The sequence below is a fragment of the Plectrocnemia conspersa genome, unplaced genomic scaffold (genome assembly GCF_051122295.1).
Source record: "Plectrocnemia conspersa isolate PC_06_02 unplaced genomic scaffold, ASM5112229v1 ptg000005l, whole genome shotgun sequence".
In the NCBI taxonomy this organism is placed as follows: Eukaryota; Metazoa; Arthropoda; class Insecta; order Trichoptera; family Polycentropodidae; genus Plectrocnemia; species Plectrocnemia conspersa.
In genome coordinates, this window is record NW_028277169.1 from 6396272 (window position 1) to 6423770 (window position 27499).

Genomic DNA, 27499 nt, shown 5'->3' on the forward strand with positions numbered 1-27499 from the left:
CATCAGTCTTTCCATTAAAACGCTGTGCGTTGAAATAAATATTTTATTCCAAAAATACATAAATTACGGACACTCCTGATACACATATCTATTTCTCGACACTCGAATACGTCCGCATGCATATATACAAGAGATGTGCTTGCATATATATGTTAAACGGAATATAGACGTAACCGCGAAGTGTATATAATACGCTAACAACTGTGGTAATCTTATAAAAAACACCAAAACGTTCGTTAGAGTTGAACTCTGTTTTAAAATAATTATACAAAAAAATCATAGTCTTTTGCACAGTTTTATAATAATACGAGATAGCAATAAATAATAGTGATTTATAAAGTGATAACAAAGTCAAAAGAAAAAACTCTCAACAAAACAATTCGCTATGAATACTTAAAAGTATCGTGTATCGCACTGGAAATTTGCACTACGTAAATGTCTCGATTTATTTCCACGCTTGTCTCAACACTTTGCGGGATGCGAACCTCTTGGCCGCATACGTCGACACAATCAATGCGATCAGCACGAGAATGATCAAGTTGTAGTCGAAGTCTTCTTTCAACAGATCGAAAGTCTTCGCTGGAGCGACACGTGTGTAAAATATATCTGAAAAAGTATTAGATTCACAAAATATTTTAAGCATAAGAGATCGATCGAAGAAGTATAAATGATAATACTAACCGAGTCCATAAACGAACACCAAACACGTCGACTCAAGGCCACTCGGAGATGTATGCATATTCTTAACGTTTATAACCGTCTGATTATAATTTATGGCCGCTTCCGAAGGCAGCGGAAGCTCCGGCGTGTATTGTAATAATCCTTCTTCTCTCATATCGTTTGTCATAGGCACTGTGGGCCTCCTTGGATCCAGCAAGACCCACGGAAGTTCTACGATGGATCCAGTGCTCAAAGAAACTGTTTACAAAAAAAGAAAAGTTAGAACCGTAGTTACGAATAAATATAAAAGTTACGATCGTACTCAAAATGTCTTTGGGAGTTATCCCTCTATCGGTGATCGTGGCGGCTAGACCCAGAGGCGGAGCCGGCGACGGCAGAACGTAAGCTTGACGGGCTATTTCCGGCGGCCATCTGCCGGTCTGTAAAGAGCTGAATGCTCCACCGGATCTCTTCGGTCCTTCGTACAACTCAATTGCAGCTGAAAATGATTGATTAATATATTAACGATACGGTACGCATCGATGACGTTGTTTAAAATATTCTTACCCATTTCTGGTCTCCTACTTTTCTCACTATAATAGCTGTATACAACCCAATTTTCAGCATGGACGATTCTAACGGGTCCTCTGGCTCTACGGTGACTCTGCACCATGACTATTGCGCCAGATACTGCGTCCACGAGGTATAAGCTTAATATATCTGCAATGGATTGGAAATAATGTTAATCACTTGCGAATGTTTTGAAATGCAAAACACGTGTTCTACTTCCCCACGAACGTATATATCTGTTTTATTTATAAAAAATATATTAAATAAAAAATGGGAAAAAAGTTTGAAAGATTTGCTGATTTCGTTAAATTCACAAAATTCAGTTGAAAGAACCTAACCTTAAATTTTGTATGGCCTAGTCCCCCCTATAATGTAGTATTCCTATAACGAAGTACCAATCTCTACGCTATACGGGGTCGACTGAATTTATTTAATGATATTAGCTATTTTTAAGAAAGTTGAAATAGCTATTTATATTCAACACTATCGTTTTTGCCGATTGTAAAAAATTACTTTTTAATTTTTGAATGAATTGATTATAATAATGATAGGGACGTCGAGGAATCCGCCCTCAGGCGCAGAATGCAATATAATTAGCCTGAATTAAAAATAAAATAATAAATGCATACCTTTATGTACAGGATCTGGTCCCTCAGTGGTGAAGGCGACTAAATTAGGATTTATATATTTGTACAACACACTCCTATCTCCCATGACTTTTCCTTGCGAGTGCACCCTCTCGATCGGATTCTTCATGGCCACGTTTGTGATTCGATGACCGCTCGAAGCGGAACCACCTAATCTGATCGACCAGGTCTTTGCGGCGACGACGTTCTACAACCATAATCGTAAATAGATTTATATAGTTTCATAAATCAATCAAGAGTGTCATACTTACACCGTTATTGTTTTTCAAAACGTATCCTTGAACTACGGCCGTCGCCGGATCGGCCACGAAGATGAACGTAGTGCCTATGTATTGAGTGCACGACTGAGGATAGACGTGGACGACGTCGTGCTCGTCCATTATTACAATTCCTTTCAAGAATTCGCCGTTCACTTGATGTAGGAGACTGGCTTGTTTGATTCTATAGCCCAGATTTGCAATGCCGAGGTCGACTCCGGCTCCAGTTATGGGATTGAACATGAAGACCAAACCTTCGCCAGTGAACTATGACACAAAATTGTACCATTAAGATTTGTTTTAACAATAACAAAAAAATCTTAACATACCTTATGTCTGGCTATGATGGCACATTGAGCGTCATACGGAAGATGTCTAGTAGTTCTTTGAGTGTACAGCAGAACGTGTCCGTCACCGTCTACTGCATTAAAAGGTGCCATAAATGGAATATAACGCTTCCATATAATGCCTCCTGAGAGATTGTCGATGGCAAAGACTTTTCCAGACTCGGTGACGACTATGATAATCTTGTGAAGACCGAACTCGTCTCTGACCAACAGGTTCTCTTCTACTCCGTCGTCGCTGTGGTGGCCCAAATGTGGCACCAACGTGTGCAATATGGTGTTGGATAGTGACTTCAACTGGGCAAATTGGCTTTTTAATCTTCTGAAGAGCATTCCCAGGAGGTCGCCTAGAATTTTAATATTTTTTTTAGATGAATTGTTATATTATAAAAATAGTTTCTTATAAAGGATATGATTTTTGACTGAAAACTATTGAGAGGATTTCTATATATTATTAAACACATAGTTAAAAACCATTGTTTTAATTTTAAATAATAATATTGTGCAGCCTGATAACTACGCTCGATCTCGGGAGCCAAAACCACATATGAAGACACATTTCTTTTGTTATTAGTATACCCAAAAAATATTTAAGGGGTTCCGTAAAGTTATAGAACATATAAAAAGGTTACCTGACTAAATGATCTTATTAAAAAATTCTATCCAATAATTTGTGGGTGTTCAAAAACGATAATAAACAAAATATAGCTCATTTACGAAATACACCCAGATAGCCGATGATAGTGTTTTTTTTTGTGTTAGGTTTTAGGGAAAATTCACTAGAAATACTACCATTTTAAAGGTGCATTAGAAAGAGATTTTTTAAATCCTGTGAAAATTCTACAATTCTTGCAAGATATGCAAGATGAAGACTAGTGTCAATTTTAATGAATAATATCATATTACAGTAAAGCAAATATTACTTGTGAATATTATAGATTTGTACTCACATTTTAAAAATACAGGGGAGCAGGTAAAAACATTTGCCCCCCCCCCCCTTGAATTTTGACAGAAAAATGCACGTCATTTGTTGAAAAAATATAATAAAAAAATTCTCCTCCCTCACTGAAAAAAAGCTAAAATGACGCCCCTGATTCTAAACTAGAAATTCTCAGATTATCCCTCAAAGAAAATTAAAAAAAAAATAGTCTCGAATCTATTCCGAAAATATTTTTAAAAATATGTTATTTCAGTGAAATCATATCGAAATACAGTTCAACCAGTAGACATATATTTTTGCTAGTGAAAATATAATTTATCTGGCAGGTGCAAGTCAAATTATATGATCTCAATTTTTCCATACATATATACATACTGATTATTATTTATTACATGTGATGTAGAAATGTTACAGTGAATGTGTATTTTCACTAGTGAAGTCCAAATACATTTTTACTAGTAGATATATATTTCTACTAGCAAAAATATAATTTAACTGATAGGCGCTAATATGCTGCTCTAAAATGGCTATGAAACTCAATTTGACAGTTGCAAAACATACATTTACTGTTCAAACCCAAACCTAACCTACACAAATTAACCAAACCCAACTTTCATTACGTCAAATGCAAAATACAAACTTAGACAACTCATCTCTCAGGGGAAAATAAGCAGAAGTACAGACACGTTGCATCTCGCATATTGCTCCATAGTTAGTCTGCACTTGTTTTAAAGATATAATAGATATCATTACCAATATTACTATGGAATTTTAATATGAAAGTATTGGTCAAAATGTATTCAAACAGAATTTTGGTCAATAGGAGAGTGCAAAACAATTATCACTTCTCAGAAGTAAAAAATCACATCAAAAGCAATAAAATCGCAACGTCGCTGACACGATTTTATTGCTTTTGACATGAATTTTTACTTCTAAAAAGGGATAATTGTTTTTTGTGTTCTTCTATTGGTCAAAAATCGGTTAAGTGTGCATCAGTCGCAATATTGTTATAGTCTCAATATGAATGCTAGATAACTGAGCGTTTCCACTGCGACGGTACCATTTTATTCCTTAACATCATTTGAAAGTGGGAGGGGGAGCAGGTAGTAAAAGTTGCTCTCCCACCCCCCTATGAATTTAGCCGGAAAATTTTTGTTTTATTTCTGCGAATTTAAAACAATCTAGCAAAGATTGAATTATGTATTATGAATCATTATTTCTATTCAGGGACGTTAAGGGCATTTGCCTGCCCTTGATTTTGGTCAGAAAAATGCATGTCATTGAATGAAATACAATGAATCTAAATGAAATCAAAATATCAATAAAAACGAAATGACATCCGTTTCTATTGTTCAATTTTATTATTATTATTATTTAACAGGAAATTATTTTAGAGTGTGTATTTAAATAATATATACTTTGTTCCATAAAATGAATTCTTTGTGAATTTATGTAAGGTAAATCTTCAGAAAACGATTCGTTGGAGAGTTATTTATGGGGTGTTCACTATTCTGACTAATGCTCGCTTGCACCTATGTGCAAACAATTTGTTTTATATAGGGACATGATTTCAGTTTTTTAAGGGGGTTGGGGAGCAAAAGTTGGCCAATCAGTGGTTTTTAATATTTCATAGCAAAACTCATATTTTATGAGTCAGTTGAAGTCAAAAAATACAGTCCATTTTCCATTATTATATAAATTCAATAGGGACAAGAAACATTTTTCTAAATAGCGCAAGAAATAACTAATTTATTACGAGAAGTTCAGGATTGTTTTATGTTTAAAGAATTACGAGAATATGTTCAATATATGTTTTGTCCATTTGACATTGTTGTGGAATCAGATGGAGTTATCAGACCTCTAGTCATCCTCTGAATTGAAATATATGTTTGAGGCTAAACATCAGCATAAAACAAACGATGAAGAAACTCCGATCTATATGTACATCAAATTCGTTCCAAAAATTATATACAACAGATAGTAAGTTATTGAACATAAATTCGAATAAAATTATGTATTTAAATTAATTTTGTTTCTCACAAACTTTAATTGAAAAATAAATGTGTTTTTTTCACATTGTTAAAGGAAAACGCGGAGAATTAAAATGTTCGTTTTGCTGAGATTCAATATGACTGTTGAATTAGCCATTAGTGAAAGTGCACTTTTGGTAAAACATACGATAGGTATGGTTTATTCTTTATCATTATGGATCTTAAATTTTGTTACTGTTTAATAAATTAAGTACATGATGAATCTTCACATTTATTAATTTTGTGACACAGGGACATCATTTGGAGAAGGGGTGCATTTGCTTATCCTAAATGTTGCCATAAGCATGTGTCATTTGTTAAAATAATGAAACATATCCTAAAAATTCTGTATTTGAGTTATAATAAAATTTATTTGAAAAATTTGAATCATAGAAGTATCTGTCAAAAACCTAACATTTAATTAAAATATATTTGATATTACTGAATTTTTTTTGTCTGCAGTGCAGTTTTTTTTAAATGTAGCAACATTGAGGATATAGAACCAAAGCAATAAAGAAACATGGACGATTTTCAAAATGGTTGTAATTTAATATATAAATTCACAAGCCGGCTAACTTGTTCCACCCTGGAAAAAACTGAAATGACGTCCCTGATCAAAAATTATTTAAAATAATAAATCGAGTATTTTCCTTTTGACCCCCCACAGCATTGTGTCATGCATATTTTATAAAATTCAAAATTTAAAAATTAAGAAGGTAATTAATGATTCATTTAAGTAAATATTATTAATCAATAATTATTTTTTAATTAAATATTATTTCACAGGCACTTAATTGATTTTTTGCACTAATTGATTAAATAAATTAATATCGCTAAAAAGTGATAAAAACATTAAAAATACTTTATAATTTTGTATTCAATATTCGAACACAGTAGATGCCCCCTCCCCCCCCCCAATAACACGGTAAATTGGAGACGTGCTATTTGTGTGCAGTTACTTTAAATGGAGGATATCTCACCACACGCGCCTGATTCGTACGTACGTATTGCAAAAATTGTACGAGTATTTTTTAGTCCTGTGTTATTAGGGGGGTCTACTGTAGTTGAAAACTACGAATAATTAAGAACCTAGTCGAAATAGATTGTACAACGTCGAAAATACCTGTAAATATTAAAATTAAAGTGAGAAAATAGGAAAACAAACTCACATTAAAATATTACTATATTATAAATATTATCTTTTGACCAGAAAATGCAAGTCATTTAATGAAATACTATGAATCTAATAATATAAATCGAAATATAAAAATGACTCCCCTAGTAACATCTTATTTTCATAAATATGTGTCACAAATGCTTCTTTAAAATTAAGGAAAACACATAAAAACTGGATTATTCCTGGGTCAAATGTATACAGAACTGATCAGATTTTATTTACTATAAGACCACGATCTATTTAAAAATCAAAACCGTTAAATTTTATATAGATGCTTATTTTAGTGACAAACAAAACAGTCAAGTATTATAAAAGGTTTTTAAATTAGTTCTGCACATAGAAATTTGACATTCTAATCTGATAAACGATACAGTTAGTAGAAAATCACATTTTCGATTAAAGATAACGAAACACAAAAAAACCTAAGCTACCACACAATTTTACCTGATTCGCCAATGTCTGCTATAATGAAAGAATAAGTTTTTAATAAACATTTCCTTAAAAAAAATAGTAATCGATAAGTAGGTATATCTCGAAACGGTTAAAAACATTTACCTTCTTTATTATCAAACTCGGTCTCGATCACAGCTTCTAATTCCGACACGGGCAAATCCATCATTTCGACTCCGACTATCCTAGCTAGCGCTTCTTCTCTGGTCCATATGGTCTTTCCCGGATTTTGGAGAAGATACAGAGAGCTATCCTCTCCTATGACTAGAAGTCTACAAGCTAATGTATTTTTTGGTGTTTTGGCACACATAGAAGACTCGATCTTGGGATAATTGGCTCCAGGTAACGGAATAGAGTTGGTGTACTCGAGCATCGGTGCTCCGTCTTCGATATCGTTAGCGGTAACTTGCAAACTCTAAAAATTTTCAAGTACACATATCAAAGTTTAGAATAGTTAAAATCGATATAAAATAATCTCACCTCTCCGGCGTAGTGGGATTGCAAAAATGTCAATCTATCGTTGATTTTAACTATAAAAGTACTAGTAGTTTCATCCTTCAACTGCACGTTAGTCAGATGAAAACCGTCGGATTTTAGTAACAAAACTTGATTGTTGACTGCGACGCCCGGAAGCTTTCCGGGTAGACTTTTTAATTCTAAATGACTAGCGTCGTTCAAATTCGGAATGATGCTCGATATCGGCTTTGTGAATACTTTGACGGCATTGGACGTAACGTCCAACGTGATCAATTGATTGTTGGTGTTTACGTTAGATATGCACGTATAGAAAGGTGCAGAAAGGACACATCTGAAAATTGAAAAGCAAGCAAGCAGCATTAAAATACGCATTGCAGTTGTATACTTATAATTTGTTACTTATGATTGATCCATTGAGCTGGCATTTTGCTGGTAGCGCCTCTGTTGTGTCCTGATTTATAATTATAAGACGTCAACTCGAGATGAACGCCAGAAACGGGCAACAGATGATGCAGAAAGCTGTTTTCTATCCACCAATGACTATTAGCGATGGAATGTTGATTGGCGCCGGGCAGCCACAAGGACCACTCCCATAAATTATAACCGTTGTTCAAATCCCATCCTCGTATCACAGTGGGATTGCTTCCGGACACCGTGACTACTTCGTCGGCCACGTCTAACATTTGAACGGTGCCTTGGGAACCGGTTTCTAGCACTTGTCGCCATAATATTTGACCTAAATATCAATTAGCCGCGATTATTTCAATTAAAGTCGAGCATAAACGATAAAACACGAACCAGTTTTGATATTGAGGGCTGCCACTACATTCTCTTCCGTCGCTACTATGACTTTCTTAACCGAAGATAAAGAGTCAAAATGAGCATATTTGATTTTGCCTACATAAGTTTGCCTCCTGTAACAAAGTGAAATCGTTTAATCGTTTAAAGGTCGGTAGAAGTGAATAATTGTCAGGTGAAATAAAGGTGGTTTTTTATTAATAAAAAAGACTCACCAGTCGAACTTGCCGACTTGGTCCTCGTAAATGGCGTGCACCGAAGCCAAGAACAGGAATAGTGCGACCAGACGAAGTGGCTGAAGGAGCTGAAGAAGCCCTTTGGGATTCATCGCGCTCCTCAACACGCTCGCACGACCCGGCTCATTTGGTCTTAACGATAAAGATGGTGACTATGTTTTTGACGTTTCGCTTATTTTTTTCTTACATTTTAACTAAAATGTAAATAATTATTTATACAAATTTAATGAAATATATTTATTTTAAATATCAAGTGGCAGAATAGATAAAATTGTGTGAATATGACAAAATATCCCAATTTAACGAATTTGCAATGTGCTGTAAATTTTCATTTATTCCATTAAAAATTGTTGAATTAATCTCTTATGATCTAATTCCGTATGGGATCTTGCATTATCACGTTGGAAACTATTCTATTTTATAAAATAGCCCTTTTTGTTTTTAATGCAACACTTGAACTCTCGAGCTGATTAAAATAAACCTCAGCCGTTATTGTACGACCATATTCAAGTATCTTATAATTTATGATTCCATTACAATCTCTTCTCAGTTAGTTTTTGTTTAGCAGTTGGCTTTGCTACTTACCCTTTTGAAAGCTAATATTTTTGCGGCTATAGTTATAGTACATCACTCACTTCTCGTCCCCAGCTACAAGATTTTGAATAAACGGCAACCTTTATTCTAATTCAGGAAAGTTCTGCCATGTTTAACAATTTTGCGATTTTTTAATGTTATTGCACGCTTGACCATAAGTATCAGCAACCTGTTGGATAAATTTGATTGAATTTGCCACGATTTCACCACGTAAAATGTCATATTGCAAAATGCAATTTTCAGTAAATAAACTAAAGAAGAAAAAAATATATATTATTATTTAAATACCGTTATAAAAATGTGTGCTAACCGATAAAATACAAAGTACATGTTTACAACTAGACAGCCGAAGCACAACTAGTGATAAAAAACTATGAAAAACAGTGTATTTATGATAATAGTGTAATATGAACAAGTGGGCCACATGTATAAATTATAGATTTTGTTTAAGACTACTGAGATTTGGTTTTACAGCGGTTTTTAGCAATCACAAAAATTAACTAAGCCGCCTTGAACAATGTTTCACGTAAATTAAATAGCTCAACATTGCGTAAATCAGATGTGTTAAACTTATGTATAAGCAATTACGTTTCATAATACTAATTACTCGGAAGCGTAACCAGGTGATATATTTTATTTATTGTTAATCTTCCGTTGCAGCAGGACAGGCGTTAATTCAATGCGCTACAACTATATAAACTTAATCAACAACTACTAGTTAAGGCTTGTAGGTGGGGGAACTGCGCCCTCATTGAATTTGCTAAGAAAAATGCATGTCTTTTAATGAAATACACAATGATACTTAATGAAATCTAAATATTAAAAAACGACTACTTACTTGCTAACTTTTGCCCCCCCCCCCCCCCATAGAAAATACTAAAATGACGTCCCTGTTACTCATCTGATTAATATGAACTGGAAAAAACAATCTTAAGCGATGACATACGTGGTCAATTTACTGTGCTGACGTAAATGGTTTACGGAGTCATTTTCGGCCAAAGCGATACATTTTTCAGATTAATTACAGTATAAAAATTCTACGATCACTAGATTTTGAAAATGTCAAAGAAAGGCACTAAAAATAGAAAGACCATTTCAGTTTTTTTTTGTTTAAAGTGGACGAAGAATAACAATAAACGCCTGGTCATCTTACAAAAATTGTAGATCTGAAATTAACTTATTGGTCTTAGCCAACGAAGTATCGGCTATGATCCACAAATATTTATCCGTCTTTTACATATTTTTTCTTTTAAATTATTATACTATATGAATAAATAAATATGTTTAAGTTTGACGCGAATATGAATCGGAAAAAAATTAATTGAAGATTGAATTAGTTCTGATTGAATTATTTTGATCACTTTCGGACGTTCTATGACCTTGAATGTGTTGACAAGTGCAAAGATTAAAAAATGCAGCGTGAGCCCATACACATTCATGATTTTACATAAAACTACTGACGAAACTTTTAGTGTTGCTTAAATAAATAGTTTTTCAATATATTCGTATCAATTTTAGTTTAAATATCGTTAGTGTCAATACTTTTTATGTTTTTTTTGTATCAATTATGTAGTTTAAATGTATTTTTCGCGTTAAACAAATATTGCGCAATACGATAAAATTTTCAGCATCGAACGTGTATACATGATAAAAATACGAAAGTTGGGTAAGTATTGCGCCGGCAGTGTACGGCCGATAACCTTATTGTGAATTACTATAAAATATAACATAGACACAATATGAATCACCTCAAGAGATGCTTTTCGGTCAGCATCGTCAACATGAAGCTCTCGTTTCCACTGTCTGGGAGGAATTATTGCGTCAAAAGTGAAGAATACAAAGTGAAGTTACCTATTTTGCATATTCGCATATATCAAATTTACTGTTAATGCACTTTCATATCGTTAGATACTCACCTTTTTGTCTCACTGACATTTTAAAAACGCGTTTCAGGAGAACAAGATCAAAGTGGACGACATGGAAATAAACTATTTGAAAGTCGGAACCGGTCCGTGTAATATCTTATTGATGCCCGGTGCTTTGGGTTCTATATGGACCGATTTTGAGCCCCAAATCAAGGGCTTGAGCAAAGCACTGTTTACAATAGTGGCTTGGGATCCGCCCGGTTACGGAAAGAGCATTCCTCCGATCAGAGACTATCCCGTAAACTTCTTTGAGAGAGACGCAGACCACGCTATACGTCTAATGAGAGTATGTGTGTATATATATATTTGTTTAAAAACTCCATGTTATCCATAGCCCTTAGATTATTTAATTTTTTTACAGCATAATTTTACTATAATAAGTGTTCCAAACCTTCCAAAATTTTCGGAAAGTTTGTATATACAGAATTAGTACCCGAGAGCAAGTTTATCATTTTTACAAAAATTATCAATAAATTTGGTTATTACTTTTTAAGCCAATTTGATTTAAATGAACTTTTTCTATAATGCTTGAGAACGGAAAGTACATTATGAATGTTCTACCCAATCCATTGAATGTCATATATATTATTTAGGGGTGGGAATAATGTACATGTTATTAAATTATTTAACTTCTCAAAAATATCGACTTACTTAATTTTTAATTTATTTGTGTCGAAAAAGATAACATTTTTTATATCTAACATTGATTACTGTAGTTTTCGTTGGTAACAATTATTAAAGATTGGTTAATTTCTTCTTATCTTATTTTTTATCGCAAAGTTTATCAGTATTCTAATATCATTTATACTTGAAAAATATGATAACTATAATAATAAATTAATGCATGTTTGTGTAATATACACTCAAAAAATTTGGAAGGCTTGGAAGACTCAAAGCTAGTTGATTAATTACACTAATATCTGATATTTCAAATTGCTTTTAATGATTAATTGTGATCTGATAGGCGTTGGATTTACCTAAATTTTCACTGCTCGGTTGGAGCGACGGTGGAATATCTTCGCTCATCTTGGCCGCTAAGCATCCGATTAATATTGAAAAGCTGGTCATCTGGGGCGCCAATTCGCATATAAAACCTACCGAATTGAAGATTTACGAGGGTATCAATTTTCAAGTATCGCACTTGAGCTTTATTTAACATTTTAAATAATGTTATTTTAGATATGAGAGATTTGAGTAAATGGTCCAAGAGGATGAAGCTGCCTTTCATCGGATTGTATGGTGAGAAATATTTCGAAGAGACTTGGAACAAATGGTGCGACGGCATGAAGAATATATACGAAGAGAACCGCGGGGATATTTGCATGAGATGTTTAGAGAAGATCGAATGTCCAACGTTCGTAATCCACGGAGAGAAAGATCCGATGATACACAAAGAACACTTTCCAATTCTTCATAGCAATATACCCAATACGACGTAAAGAAAATAAATATTAAATATGAACGGACGATTTAAAAAATAATTTTATATGATTTTTTTTTAGAAAACATGTATATGTTGATGGAAAACACAATATTCATTTGAAGTACGCCGAAGACTTCAATAGAAGAGTGACGGAATTCTTGATGCTGCAGCGATCTAATTAAAATGATTATAATACGAATCAGTATCGTTTATATTGCTAGGGGAAGCGTCCGGTTGATTATTAAGGGCAGGTCTTTTGTATATTTTTTTTATTAAGCCACCGATTATAACCAAATGAAACCATTAATATGATGTTATTATAAAATTTTATTGTATATTAAATTAAACATTTTTTATTGTTGAATATTCGTATTATGTTGTGAAAGAAACAAAGCGAAATGTGACCGACTTATTAAAATACAGTATTAAATACATATTTCATATAATAAAGCATCATCGGAATCGTTAAGTAAATAAAATATCAAAAAATGATATTTGCATAAGTTTGTTAAAAAGTTTGCAAGTAATACAAAATGGTGTTTAATCGTCTAGTTCTCCTGCGTGACACGCGTCCGCGTAGCTCTTGCCGCCTGCTTTTTCAGCGTCCAGCCTGATCATGTCGTCGATGCGAAGAATCGTAATAGCGGCTTCTGTTGCGAACTTGAGTGCCTTTATTTTGGACATCTCAGGTTCGAGAACCCCGGCTTGCTTGTTATCGATTACTGTGCCTTGGTAAAGATCCAGACCGACCCACTTTTGGTTCACTTGTTCCACCTGAAACAAAAGGAATTCCCGAAGTCAGCGTATGATATAACATGTCTCCATTACTGTCACTTTAGACCATTGCCTAATCTAAAAGCTGTTAACGATGTTGATAAGGGAGAAAGGTCAAAACCAAAAGGAGCGCCTCCTTGTAGATTGTGTGCATTAACTACTGAATTGATCTTCAATATGCGAGTTCATGTTTGAAGATTAAGAAATATGAGGCATACCGTTGCTATACTTTCTTGCAGTTTATAAGAAGCTTTAGCTTCGACGATCGCAGTCTTGAACTCATTCTTGATTTTCAAATACTGGGGGAGAGTTATGTTAAGCCGTCTTTCAGGACAAGAGTTTTGGAGCTTCCGTTTGGCTTTTACAACACTTCTCTTGAGTAGAGCAAGTTCGTTATTCCACCACAGACTAGATTTTTTAGCATCTTTCTGGTTGTCGATGACGGGTATTGGCAGGATAACTAATTCTGTCGACGAGTCTGTGACGTCATTTTCAGTAGCCTTCGTCTCCGTGTATTGCTTAAGATTAGATACAATAAGCAGATTGATAATGTCTATATTTTAAATTATACGAGTGCTCAAAATTTAATTTAAATTCTTTGGTTTTCTAAATATTTGTCTAGTTTGGTTTTGGATATGTTAAAGAGAGATTGAATCTATCAGAAATGAACAAGACAAAATAAGCTAAAGCAATTACCTTAGTTTGGCTGGCATTATGATAAGCCCTCAACTTTGCCACAAGATCCGTAGCATCCAGAGCAGCGTTCACGGCCAACGTTTTCGGTATAACCAACAATGAGTGCGCAAACTGAGCGACGGCCAACAATTCACGAGATACCTATAAAACAAATTAACGTAAATATAATATAGGAAGCAGCGAATCTAGATTTGTTAATTGCACTACACTTACTAATGTGTGAGCAAAGTTTTCCAAGTAAATCGAGAGGGCAGCTTCGACGCATCCGCCTCCGGGTACAACTCGTTTTCCTTCGCAGACTCGCTTCACGACGCAGAGCGAATCATGGATGGATCTTTCCATTTCGTCGCAGTAAATATCGGAAGGACCTCTCAGAATAATAGACGCTGCTGTCTGAGCTTTGGGTCTGTTAATAGAACGGAGCGTAAATTTATATTGATTAAGAAAGGGATTGTATTTTTGTTACATACCCTTTGACAAGGATCAGTTCTTCGTCGCAGATCATTTCTTGGATTACTTCAGCTGCTTCTCCGATCATCTTGACATCGAAAGATTCTTCGCCTATTAAAATACAATGTAGAATTTAATCCAAGCTCTGGTGCAAAGAACAATTCAAAACCATAAATATAAATATACAATACCTTCCAAGTTTGACAATGAAGTTAGATATTTAGCTCCGGTGGCTCTGGCGATTCTCTTTAAATCGGCAGACTTGCATCTCCTCACAGCCATAGCGCCGGCTTCGATGAAGTACTTCAAACACAAATCGTCAATGCCTCCAGTGCACAATACGACGTTAACTCCCGTAGACAAAATCTTCTCGATCCTCTCTTTAGTGATATCCAACTCTCTGGTTCTGATAGCTTCTAATTTTTCTGGATCGGTGATCAAAACCTACACAACAACATTATAAAAATATGATCTACAAATTCTATATAATAAATATTAAAATAAATACCTGAACGCCCATCTTCATCTTAGCCTTCTGCAGTGAAAAGTCTAAGCATGCAATCTTGGCGTCTACGATTTTCTTGACCATGGCTTGCGAAGCTACAGTGCAGTTCAGGGCGTATCCGTTAACTAAGATGCTGTCGCGGACGCTCTTTCCGTGCGCTTTCAAGATGTTGACGGCTTTGATCGGATACATGACGTTTCCTTTCGAATCTGTCGTTTTAATGGCGTTCGCCGCATCTACTACCATATCTGAGAAAAAGTCTTTATCTCTGTTTTATTATTTAGTTAAAGGAAATATTCATCCAAAACTAGAAAAGATCATCGTATAAAATATTTTTACAAAAAGGATACGCTCCGATGATTTTTGAAGACATGGAAGTTTTCGCACAATTGATCAAACATTCTCTTCCGAGTTGTTCGGTCGGAATGGATAGATTGTCTGTGATGTATTTACACGCTTCTTTGCAAGCTAATCGGTAACCTGTGATAATACTGGTGGGGTGAATCTTTTGTCTGACCATTTCATCAGCGTTCTGCAATAAAATTAACGATTTAATAACATTATAATAAAATTTCCCAAAAGGTTTAATACTTCAAAATAAATATTGTAAATGTAAGTGAGATGATTAAAATCACCTTCAAAAGCTCGGCGGCCAAAATCACAACTGAGGTAGTACCATCTCCAACTTCTTCGTCTTGGAGCTGAGCCAACTCGACTAAAACCTTCGCAGCCGGATGTTCGACTTCCAAAAGCCTGAAAAAACAAACAAAATCAGTTTAAATTTAAAGCAGTAATTTATTATAATAAACAAGATTTACAGGTGTAGCACTTGAAGTTAGCTGCGAGTACAATATTAACACGTAAGATCAAACTTGGCATTATTATGCGCGGAATTATTTAATCGCATAGTATGACGATATTATGGATAAAAATCTTGAAATATAATTGTGAATCACTGTGTTGTAAAATTTTGTCATCGATTAAAGATGTAATGGATACTGTAAATTATATTTTAAAGTTGCAAGATAAGAAAAATTAATGAAGGAAAAACAGCCACAAGTCACATTAGAGAAAGAAACATTAACTTTTTGAACGTGTTTTAAAAAATTCGACATAGGAGTTTAAAGGGTTCATTGTCGATTGTTTTAAAAAAAAATTTGCAATATACACATTAGTCATCATAATTAATACCCCCTTTCATATACAAATCACAACCTGTGTCTTTTCCAACATAATAATTGACAAAATCACTGACAAGTTGCTGAAAAACTTGTGAATAAGCTTTGGAGTGTAAAGGGTTAAACAATACTTCATTTAGTTTTTACTTCTGTGAACATAATTTTTAAATTTATTTCATTCGATCTCGCACTTGTCTAAATATTTTAAAATATATATATTATTATATTGAATTATTTTTTACACTTTCTACATCACGAGTTCCAAACCAGTGGGTTTTTCGCAAAGGGTTTTCTGTGGGGTAACCGGATTAAAAGTAAACTAGAAAAATATATATTAGCTATTAGGGAAAATTTTTAACTTCACAGATAATTTTCTTGTGCAAAATTAATGGTCAGTGAGGATTTTTTTTACTTCGCAGCTAATTTTATTGAGCAAAATCAGAGGTTTCTAAAGGAAAAATCCTAAAAAATGTCACTTTACACATTCGCGTCGGGTTACTCATGGGTGCGTCTTTGAGTTCCCATCCGTGGTCACGGGATACGCTCCTGTGCGTCTTTTGCCATGTGACACTTAGGCACTAAAAAACCAGGTCAACCGCGATAAATATTTCAACTTCACCCAACAGATGTCATAACAAGCCTTGAGTAGATTACTAAAATACTAAATTATAGTTTTTAAAAAAAAAGCGATTTTCATAGGATTTTTTTTCGACTTTTCTATTGAACATATAAGTGTAACTATTTTGTTTTTAGCCTTGCTCAGTTATTAAACAATATATACTAACATAAAATATGAAAAGGTTTGCTTCTTCGACAAATTTCGTGGAATGTTTCTTATTGCGAACATCTGGTTGAAATTTCTAGAAATATGATACATCCTTCTTTCTTTTCGAACTTTAGTATTTTACTGCGTTTTGCCGTGTTCGTTAGTGTTTTTAGCCATCAAGTTCTTTGTGATCAGTGATAATTGATGTTCCATAAATTGAGCGATTTTCAAACCCTTCAAAACGGAAGACGAGTCATTTTTGCTGAAATATGTGAAGACACTTTATCTGATACAGCAAGTGATCATGAAGAAGACAGTGAAGAAAGTTCGTCTGATATTGTAGGACAGAGTCGAGTATGTGTAATGCATGTACCTACATCATCTTCATCCAGCAACACAGAACAAGAAGATTTAAATATTGATTGGACAGATTTTGATCCAGCGAGAAATAATGAAAATTTCGAAGGTGTTGCTAGAGTCAAAATTTTTCCAAATGATCCTGAAAGCCTTAGCGAAATAACAGCGTTATTTATCGGCGATCACTTATTTGAAAAAATAGTTCGTGAAACGAATTCTTATCAACAAAGAAATAGCCATAGATACAAAACCCCAGCTCATGGTCTAAAGTGGTCGGATGTTACATTACCGGAAATAAAAAAATGTTTGGACTAATTATAATTATGGGTTTGGTGAGGAAAAACTCGATTTGTTAAAATGATGAGCAGAGATCGATTTAGGCAAATTATGTCTTTTTGGCATTTCTCTGACAATGCAAATATACCTCCAGATGCCAACAAACTGATAAAAGTGCAAGATTTTATTGATTATTTTTTAAGTAAGTTCAAAACGGCGTATGAGCCAGAACAAAATTTATCCTTCGACGAAGGTATAATACCATTTCGAGGAAGGCTTGGCTTTCGGGTTTGCAACCCAAGTAAAATAATTAAATACGGAATTCTAAATAGAATAGTATGCGAAGCAAAAACTGGCTGTATTTGCAATTTTGTTATATATTCTGGAAAAGGCATGACTTTAGAAAATACCATTACGAAAATAATGGATCCATTTTTAAATAAATGGCATCACCTCTACGCTGATAACTTTTACAATAGTGTAAAACTAGCGTCTACTCTACTAACGAAAAAAACTAGTTTGTGGTACAATTAGATCGAACTGTGGATTGCCAATTTCCCTAAAAAATGACAGACTACAGCGTTCAGAAGCCAGGTATAAGAGAAAAGAAATGGACGAAGAAAGTCTTTTTTTATCTTTTACATTGTGCTTTATTCAATTCGTTTCGTATGTTCCAAAAATTGAATACAACTTCAAAGATGAAATTTAACAACTTCATGTTGAATACGGCAAAAGCTTGGTTGGACACTCCTCATACAATGACTGAAAGTGAAGAAATACCCACGACAAGCCAACCTTCAACTCCCCGAGAAGGTTTTCTGGAGAATTTAAACAACACCAACCAGTAAAAATTATTCGTGACAATAAAAGCATTAGAAGAAAATGTCGAATGTGTTCCTTACATAAAATACGTCGAGAAACATTTTTTATGTGCAAAGAGTGCAACGTTCCTCTACACGTTGGCGAATGTTTCCATGCGTACCACTCAAAAAATAAATATTGACAAATATACAATTGTGTTAGTTTTTACACAAGTTTTAATAATAATAATTATGAACATTTTTAGAATGGAAAACATTATAAAGTGCCTATTTGAGAAGATGAAGAAATTTCGAATTGTAAGTGAAAAATTGACTTATTTTTGTTTTTGGATATAGTTTAGTATGATTCGTTTTATTGACTTGTATTCCGCAAATTTCACCCTTCATATGGTCACATTGTGCAACTAGTCGAGTAAACTTGGGGTTACTTGGTTTCAGAAATGACGCGTATAAAATACAGCTCAACATTTGCAAATATAATCCGCGTAAAAAATGAAAACTGTGCGTAAAATTGCGTAGAAGTGAATATTCACATAAAAATTTGCATAAAATGAGGACATGTTTTGAATTACGTATGTATGGTTAAATATCACAAAAATTCGATAATGCTATAAATTGAGTTAAAATACTTAAATTTTTTAAATACAAAAATGTTTAAGAACCACTGATTCTCGCATGTAAAAAAATTAATTATTGTAGAGCTAGAGAGTATTCTATCACCTAACTTAAATTTATTATAAAATATAACTATTAGTTGAAAAGTTTCATCATTTTTTCTGAAACATATTTTTTTGCAACACAATAGAGATGGACATGAAAACGACTCGATACGAATAAAAAAGGATTGAGAACCACTTATGAATTTTGTTTAATTTTTTGGAATGTATGTATACTTTCAAGTATGTATGTCCACATATAAGCCAAATTAAAGTTTAATTATAAAATTATTTGCTATGCAAATGACTTGGTTTAAATAAAAATATATAAAATTGAGAGCCACTGGTAATTTTTTTATGAATTAAAAATTAATAAAAAATAATAACTAAAAGTCCAAAGAAATACAATAAAAAAAAAGAAGTTTTTTACCGTTTTTGGCAAAAATATCGCGTGTGAAGTGGTAATTGGTTTTAATACTGGATTAATTTATTAAATAATTATTTAAAAAAATCTAATAGGATAATAACAATATTTTATTGTTTCATAAAATATAGAATTAGCATTTATGTATAGCTCGACGTAGTGTTCTCCATTTCATTGATTAAAACATCTTACAATCACAGTCTCGAACGGTAGGTATTTCTTAATATCGTTTGATGGTACAGAAGACAATAAATCATAGGAATTAGTAATCATAATAGTCAAATTTAATACTTTCATAGTCTATTTATATTAATCATACAACATAAAATGGTAATTATATTTTTGATTTTATAAAGGAAACGATACTATACTATAATTTATTATATAGTTATTGTGTAAATTGACCACTCACAGGTTAGGAGTCATTATAGTGTTGCGCAAAATGACTTACTTTAAAATGGTAGCACCATCGTTAGTGACGGTGACATCGCCGATATCGTCGATCAGCATCTTGTCCAATCCGACTGGTCCGAGCGAACTTTTCACGATATTGGCTATCGCGCAAGCCGCCATTACTGAAACATAACAAATGAAACTTTGACATAACCTCAAAAAGTCATATGTGATTATGGCCGACTATTACTCTAGTTGAGCATGCATGACCTAAACGAGAGTCACAAAACTTATGAACTATGAATGAAAATGATAATTTAGTGACGAAAGGGTGGTGGTTTTGGACGAAATGAGGTACTTTGGGCGTGGGTGTATCCAGGTGTGGCGGCTTACCGTTTTGGGTCCTAACGGGGTTGCCCGACGTGCGGGTCCCGGCTAGGCATAGGGGTCCAGCCACCGACATTTTGCGACGATCTCGGTCGGAGCAGGCGTCGTATGTCGCAAGATAGGTTCTAGGAGCTGAACACTTCTAGAAGTGCGACCGGATAGACGTGAAGTTGGCCGTCGGACGCACGAGGTTTAAGTAACCTTAACAACATCATTTACGGCTATATACTAAAATTATTTATTAATAATTTTATTTATATTATATTAACAAAACAAATAGAAAATAAATGTTTCATTTTAAATACAATTTTAATGCATGTATTTTGTTTTAAAAAATACACGCATTAAAATAAATACTCTGTTTTACAATCAATATTTAGCATTAAAAATAATTATTTTTATTAATTTTTAGGTTAGATTTAACAGGGAATTATTTTAAGAGATATGTGCATTTAAATTAAAACTTCGTTCAATAAAACGAATTGTTTGTGCATTTATGTAAGGTAATTATTCGAAGTTTTTCTTTGGAAAAGAACTCGTTGCAGAGTTATTTATAAGGTGTTCCTTGTTCTGAGATTTTATTAAACTTAATTCATTTAATGGAACAAATATTTTATATGTTGCTCTTTTAAATTATCCTCTTATCTGTATACATTGACTTATTTGTGATGATATGATTACAATATGGCAATTTTCCAATACACAATTTTTTATTTAAATCTAATATTATTTATCATTTCTCTTTATTTTTTATTGAAAATAATATATTGTCCTCTTTATTATTTATCAAAAATAAAACTGACTAGATAAATCCTTGCAAAAAAATAGATTATAGGTCTTATAAACACAATTTGATTTTAATTATTGCGCATTTTATTTGTCGCATTGCAAGATCACAAACATAATCAATACTCGAATTAGTAGATAAGTCAAGTATTTATTCTAATAAATAAGTTGCTGTAAAAACAAGTGATCTTATGTTGCAAGTTCAAAACCAAGCGTTCCAATTACTACCGCGCAATTTTACGACTTCCAAGAAGTAAGAAAAATGAAAACAAAATTTTTGATTTCTTAGAAGTGCAAAATTCACGTCAAAAGTTACAGATTGTGACATGGCTGTTGTAACGTGAACGACAGGGTTTTTTAAAACCAAAATTGCTTCACAATCCTACAAAAATGATTTTTTTTTTATAATTATTTATGATATTGTTTTAATAAAAAAAAATACTAATTCATTATAGCATTTGCATATATTTCAGATGAAAGATATCAACCTTTTAACATATATAATATTCTAACATATTAGTAAAAGGCTAGGTAGTTATCTATATAATTCGAAAAATTATATTTATATTGGCGTTCTTTCTTTTAAGTGATAGAATAAACTGCTGCAGAAATTTATCATCTTATGGAAATGACACTATGAGCGAAAAACATTGTTGAACAATTGCTCTGTTCATAATTAAAAAGGAAATGAAGCGCCGTTCGTTGCTACTGATGAACTCATATTTGAACTTAAGTTTGGTTTAAATTAGACTTGCAGGTTGAATTGATTGTGAAGTGAGATATTTTTATATTTTTTTTATAAATGAAAAAAATATATGGCGTTGTCATGATAATAATTATAATTTTCTGGCCCTGTTTCCTAAAATACTAGATTTTTTTAATAGATAGTGTTTCAAGTGTACTGTTGATATATGTAAGTTTCATTCGCTGTTAGCCAAGGGAATGCCAGAATATTTTTCGCATATGTTGTGTGTTTCTAGTTGCTTAGTGTGTGTAAGTGCGCGCAGCCGCTGCACACTGTATATCGTAATAATTAATGTAAGCAACTAATTAAATAGTCAGAATTTTAATCAACTTTGGATCAGAATAAAAATCAAATCTCACTCAGAATTTTATTAACAGCCTGGTCATAATTATATTATTCAGAGCTAGAATAAATATCAAATGGCTCAAATAAAAATAGCATATGGTCAGAATAAAAATACAAGATGATCAGAATTAATATAAAGGATGATCATGTGAATTGAAACAAAAAAAATATTATAATATTTATAAATATAAATGGTCAATAAATTATTTATTTTAGAAGTATATTATAAAATATCCCGCTTGCAGCTAAATTGTTGGATATGTAAGGTGCGAGCTAGCGTTGCTGAAAACATTGAACACCCCATGAATAACTCTCAATGAATCTATTTAATTGTAGGTAGGACGCGAATGTATTCATAGTAAAAAACGAAACGGGAATAACGACAAAGCGGCGGTGCAGAGCACACATGGTTTGTTGTGTTGACATCTGACAATGCTGCTAGCCCAACCAAGTATGTTGGCTCTAAAACACCTTCATAATGATCATGCATTATTTATGAGGTTTAAATATATATTATATAATATAAATACTGACTATTCCTTATAAAACCTGATTAATGAACATATAAATTCTGACCATCTAATATTAATTCTGGCTGCTTATATTCTGACTTTTTAATATAAATTCTGACCCCAAAAATACGAACCAATAATGTATTGTGCTAGAATACAAACGATCCTAAATTTTCATATATTTTATGAAAAACTACTAATATGTACTGAATACATTGGATTGTTTCTAAACGTTTTAAAACGAGTTACGACATTTCACAAATCAAGAATAGGTAACACTTAATTGAAAAACTAAAAAGTTAGTCAAAAAATGATTACGTGCGTTTTAGTGTCGAATTAAGTTAAATTATACTATTTTTAGACTAACTCTTAATAACAAATTTTTTGCGCATTTGAAAAAATATATTACATAAAATTTTTTCTAAAATATATGTATAGTAAGTATACATATACCGACTAAAACCAATTGAATATTGTCTACGAGCATGAAAATTTTACTGAACCCTGTTCCAAATAATTAGCAACCATATTTCGTCTTTATTATTTGATTGATTTAATTTAAAATTATTTCACTCATTTACCTATATTTATTATTAGTTTAATATTTTTTAAATCAGCGAATCTGTTAATTGGCGGAGTCAATTGAACTTTGGCGCACTTTGACCTCGGACCGCATTCGCTCCTAATTTCGTCCCTTTCCCGCATCAAAACAAACCGCTAGACTTTAACCCTCGGAAAACTCATGGGGTTTTCCGACAGCAGCCGGGAAACAGATATTATTCACCGACTGACTTTCACGTATTACAAATCGCTATATTATATAAAATGCGGTTAGAGGATTTAATTTATAAATGTATGTAATTATATTTGACATTAAATGGTACTTATTTTGAATGTTTATTACTTAAGAATCTGAAATAAATTAAAATAAATCGGATAGTTTAGTTTTGAACTATAGCTGGAATTAACGCCATAAATGAGCTTATATATTTTTTTGAGTCAGGGTACCCTTCATACTCTCGAACGTCTGGCCAATGCATAGTTCGGGGAGGAAACAGACTGATTGTTATTGACTACTAAATATCTAGTTAAAAGTAAGGCTGTTATTTTTTCAAATATTAGTGAACCATTTGTTGACTTACTAGACACTAGACGATGCACTTAAAAAAAAATTTATAATGTGAAAATATTTTTTTACTTTATAAGCATACGTCGAATACGTTAAATATGTTGATATATCTGAAGAAAATGATAAATTACAAATCAAATCTGGGCTTAATATTTAAGCGTTAAAAATATGTATTTTAACTCGCTATTTTCTGAATTTTGTATATTCATTTTTCTTTATAATTTTTGTCTGTAACAGAGATAATATAACTCATTTAAAATTTTAGCTGTGTCATTAGTTTTATTCTTAAAGTTTTTATCATATTTGTCAATTTTGCTATTTAAAACATAACATTTTTTAACATATTCGTTTTGACAATATATTTAAAAAATAATTTAAATTTCATTGCAATTATTAATTTTCATGAAAATTTTGTTCACTTTAATGTAATTATAAATTTTATATTTATTTGTATTACGTATTGGGCTCAATGCTATGATTTGTTTTTGCAAAGTTTAGTTTTTTCGTTATCGTAAACAGAAAAGCAGAGATTGAAGCCGAGTACGAATATAATAAAAAAATCAGCTTTTCGTTATTATAGAGCGCGAAACCTAACTTTTAATTAATACTTTATAAGCCGTTCACGCCATAATGAGTCACATAGCGTCAAGTAGCGTATAGTTATCAGCCACTAACGCCATTTGGCAGAAATAGTAATAATAAAAATACTATTAAAAATATTTTTTTATATTTTTTGAAAGTATATTTGTTGAAAAACAATGGATAGTGTGAAAATTTTCAAAAAACTACTATTTTAAAAATTAAATTAAATTTTTTTTTTCAAAATGGTGGTTTTAAAAAAAATTGTAGTTGAGTTAAACAAATCATTGAGAAAGGGTAATATGGTTAAAACAATATTATAAATAAAAAAATATTAAAAAAAATATTTATGGGATATGTAGATTATATAGACCGGACATGGTAACTGCCGAAATTTTATTCGCTATTAAGATTTTCTTTCAAATATACCTTGTAAACATCTTGGGTAAGTTCGTAAACCAGCCAAATCCTCCATCTTGTTTCAGAATGGCGCCATCTTGTTTGATAATCCGTTAAAAAATCCCATACAAAATACTAAGTAGAAAAGCAAAAAAAATTGAATTTAAAATAAATTTATTTTTAATAAGTGTACTTTTAATTATATTATTATTATTATTTTAAAAATAGTCTTTGCAAACATCTTGCTGAAGTTTTTTAAGAAGTCAAATCATTCACATTATTTTAAAATTATTTTTTGGGGTTTTCACCATGGAAAATCGCAATTTTTCCTTAAAGTTCGAAAGCCCATTGAATCACTATTGTACTATTATAGATAGCCAACGCACTTCACAACAGTATAGAAGTAAGGTGTATTTACCTTTATATTATATCTTTGCACAAGTTTTTAAGCGACCTAATTTTAATGGACTGGTTATGATGAAATTATAACTTTTGTAAAAAAAAATTGTTAAAAAGTTCATTGAATTTTTTTACAATTAAATAAAAATAATCAATGGATATGGGTTTTCCAGAAATTGTGTTGCAAAATGATATACATATTTTATCTTCATGTATATTATTTAATGTAACACATTGAACATATGCAATCAAATAAGAATTTCTAGCTTCATATGTTGCCATATATAATTGTATAGCAAATTTCAAAATGACCAGTTGAGAAACTAACTGATCACAAAGTGTATTTCATAAATTCTTTTTCAGCAAGCAGTATCTGTCGCAAATGTTTTGTACATGATTCGAAAAACATTATTTCAACAAAACCCATAGCTACTAGCAAAACAAGCTTTTCTTCTATTGTATGTGTTTTTTTATATTTTGAGACTCTCTAGGAACTTTGATACGATGCTAGCAATGTTTTTGCTAGGATAGAAACTATTTTTATGCACCTTTGCTTTTGATCATTAAACTCATCTAATTTTCTTTAAAAAAATCTATTGATTTACCAATGTACAATATTTAGAATGCATTCTTGCAATGTGTCGTTTTAATTTACATGGTTTCATAATATCTTAAGCAAAAACTACAAACCAATGTGTTTGATTTGCTCGAAAGCCATTTATCGTATTATTTGTGAATCCCATTGATTAATAATGTCGTTAGCCATAATGCGACAAGTTAATTCCTTGTCCATCGAAAAAAAAACCAGATTACAAAACAAAAAAAAGAGGCGAAGACTCATCTTGGAACGTAGAGCCTAAAAAATGATTAATAGGATATATCGTATTTTCTTTTTCTATTCCCACTATCCTGTAGCAGAATCTGTATCATCATTATTTGTGGATTTCCAATTGTAAATATATCCGACAAAAATTGTCTTCATGTATCAAAAAAGACGAAAGAAAAAAGCAATAGATTTTCTTGGGAGCTCCTTTCTTATCCACCGCATTCTTCAGACATTGCTCAAAATTACTATCATCTATTTAGATATTTGTAACAGTTTTTCGGTGGAATTTAATTTACAAAAACAGATGTAAAAACCTACATTTAAGAATTTATTGTTTCTAAAAATATATTATCTTTCAAATCAGGTATAAATAAATTGATTAACACGTGGATAATTAATGCCAAAAATCGCAAAAAAAAGTTTAAAAAGAAATAAAATCAATAATATTAACACAAATCCAAAAAAACCTCGGGATTTGACTTAAAATCAAGAAAATTACTTAAAGAATTATTGGAAAAAGAAATGAAAATTATCAAAATAATATTCATCACCATATTAAGGCTGGAATTCTTTTCCTCTTCCTAGAAAGTAACATATGTAATAATGATATTAAAACCAGGAAAACCATTTGAAGAAACAAAGTAGTATAGACCGATAAACCTGTTACATATGTAACAGGTTTATCGGTCCAGATCACCAATTTGGATTTAGAAATCGCCACTGGACTGGAGAAAGTCCATAGGATTATATAAAAAATCAGTAACGATTTTGAGGGCAAAAGGTACTGCACCGCTGCGTTCATAGGTATTAGTCAGGTTTTTGACAAAGTTTGGTACGATTAACTGCTCTATAAGATAAAAGTATACCTGCCGAAAAAATATATAAAATATTAGAATCATAGATACTTTCACGTAAAGGTCAACGCGGAGTGCAAGGAGCTGAATAAATTAAATCCGGAGCTCCACAGGAAAGTGTATCAGGACTGGTACTTTACCTAATTTATACAGCTGATCTCCCAAAGATATGTTCAAAAGCAATAACGACATTTGCGGAAGATACAGATGTGATCTCCTCTCATCATGATCCATTAAAAGCGTCAGAAAACTTCCAGAGAAACCTTCACGGAATCGAACAATGAAAGAAAATTTGGAGAATAGAATCAAATACGACAAAATCAACCCATGTAAGTTTTAGTAAAATAATTTAGATTCGGTAATAATAAATACGGAAAGGCATCCAATGGGATGTTGTCTTTACATGCCATTAGATGCCTTACAAAATATGGAGAATATGTAATATAGAACTTGTAAAACTTAATTTACTTACGAAAGTCAGAATAAAAATAGTTTTGACTTTGTGCATTTTTATTTGAAGCAGACATATTTTTTTAGAATTCGGTTGCTATAAAAATATGTAGTAATACTGATTTTTAAAGGTTTGAAGTAAGGGTTCATTTATAAAATACAAAAAAAACAGAAATTCAGAAAACTAGAACTGCACGAAAGGCCCCAATCAAAATTATTTTATGCACTTCAGTTCTCTTATTTTATATTTGTCACTTAATATTA

The 27499-nt window shown here is 32.2% G+C and overlaps 3 protein-coding genes across 5 annotated transcripts; 1 reads left to right on the top strand and 2 right to left on the bottom strand.

Moving 5' to 3' along the window:
* Nucleotides 1-29: 29 nt before the first annotated feature.
* EMC1 (ER membrane protein complex subunit 1) lies at nucleotides 30-8724 on the bottom strand. 2 transcript variants are annotated; one of them, XM_088187202.1, is made up of 13 exons: nucleotides 8566-8724; nucleotides 8351-8466; nucleotides 7952-8288; nucleotides 7556-7883; nucleotides 7181-7490; nucleotides 7070-7087; nucleotides 2464-2825; nucleotides 2129-2401; nucleotides 1860-2064; nucleotides 1228-1380; nucleotides 983-1159; nucleotides 682-918; nucleotides 30-606 (listed from the first exon to the last, which is right to left on the bottom strand). In XM_088187202.1, the coding sequence occupies exons 1-13, from the start codon at nucleotides 8676-8678 to the stop codon at nucleotides 446-448; spliced, it is 2790 nt and encodes a 929-aa protein (XP_088043328.1). In that variant the 5' UTR covers nucleotides 8679-8724; the 3' UTR covers nucleotides 30-445. The 2 variants fall into 2 exon arrangements, with proteins under 2 accessions (XP_088043328.1, XP_088043329.1); XM_088187203.1 differs by lacking the exon at nucleotides 7070-7087.
* A 17-nt stretch (nucleotides 8725-8741) lies between these two features.
* On the top strand, nucleotides 8742-12870 carry LOC148234717 (serine hydrolase BPHL). Of its 2 annotated transcripts, none has more exons than XM_088187206.1 (5): nucleotides 8742-11064; nucleotides 11134-11391; nucleotides 12070-12223; nucleotides 12285-12540; nucleotides 12608-12870. In XM_088187206.1, the coding sequence occupies exons 2-5, from the start codon at nucleotides 11158-11160 to the stop codon at nucleotides 12708-12710; spliced, it is 747 nt and encodes a 248-aa protein (XP_088043332.1). In that variant the 5' UTR covers nucleotides 8742-11064; nucleotides 11134-11157; the 3' UTR covers nucleotides 12711-12870. The 2 variants fall into 2 exon arrangements, with proteins under 2 accessions (XP_088043332.1, XP_088043331.1); XM_088187205.1 differs by having other exon boundaries at nucleotides 10610-11021.
* Nucleotides 12838-20409, bottom strand: CCT1 (chaperonin containing TCP1 subunit 1). The gene is made up of 10 exons (XM_088187204.1): nucleotides 20218-20409; nucleotides 19883-20006; nucleotides 15589-15706; nucleotides 15304-15485; nucleotides 14957-15221; nucleotides 14640-14892; nucleotides 14469-14559; nucleotides 14212-14404; nucleotides 13999-14139; nucleotides 12838-13302 (listed from the first exon to the last, which is right to left on the bottom strand). The coding sequence occupies exons 1-10, from the start codon at nucleotides 20285-20287 to the stop codon at nucleotides 13069-13071; spliced, it is 1671 nt and encodes a 556-aa protein (XP_088043330.1). The 5' UTR covers nucleotides 20288-20409; the 3' UTR covers nucleotides 12838-13068.
* Nucleotides 20410-27499: the final 7090 nt, after the last annotated feature.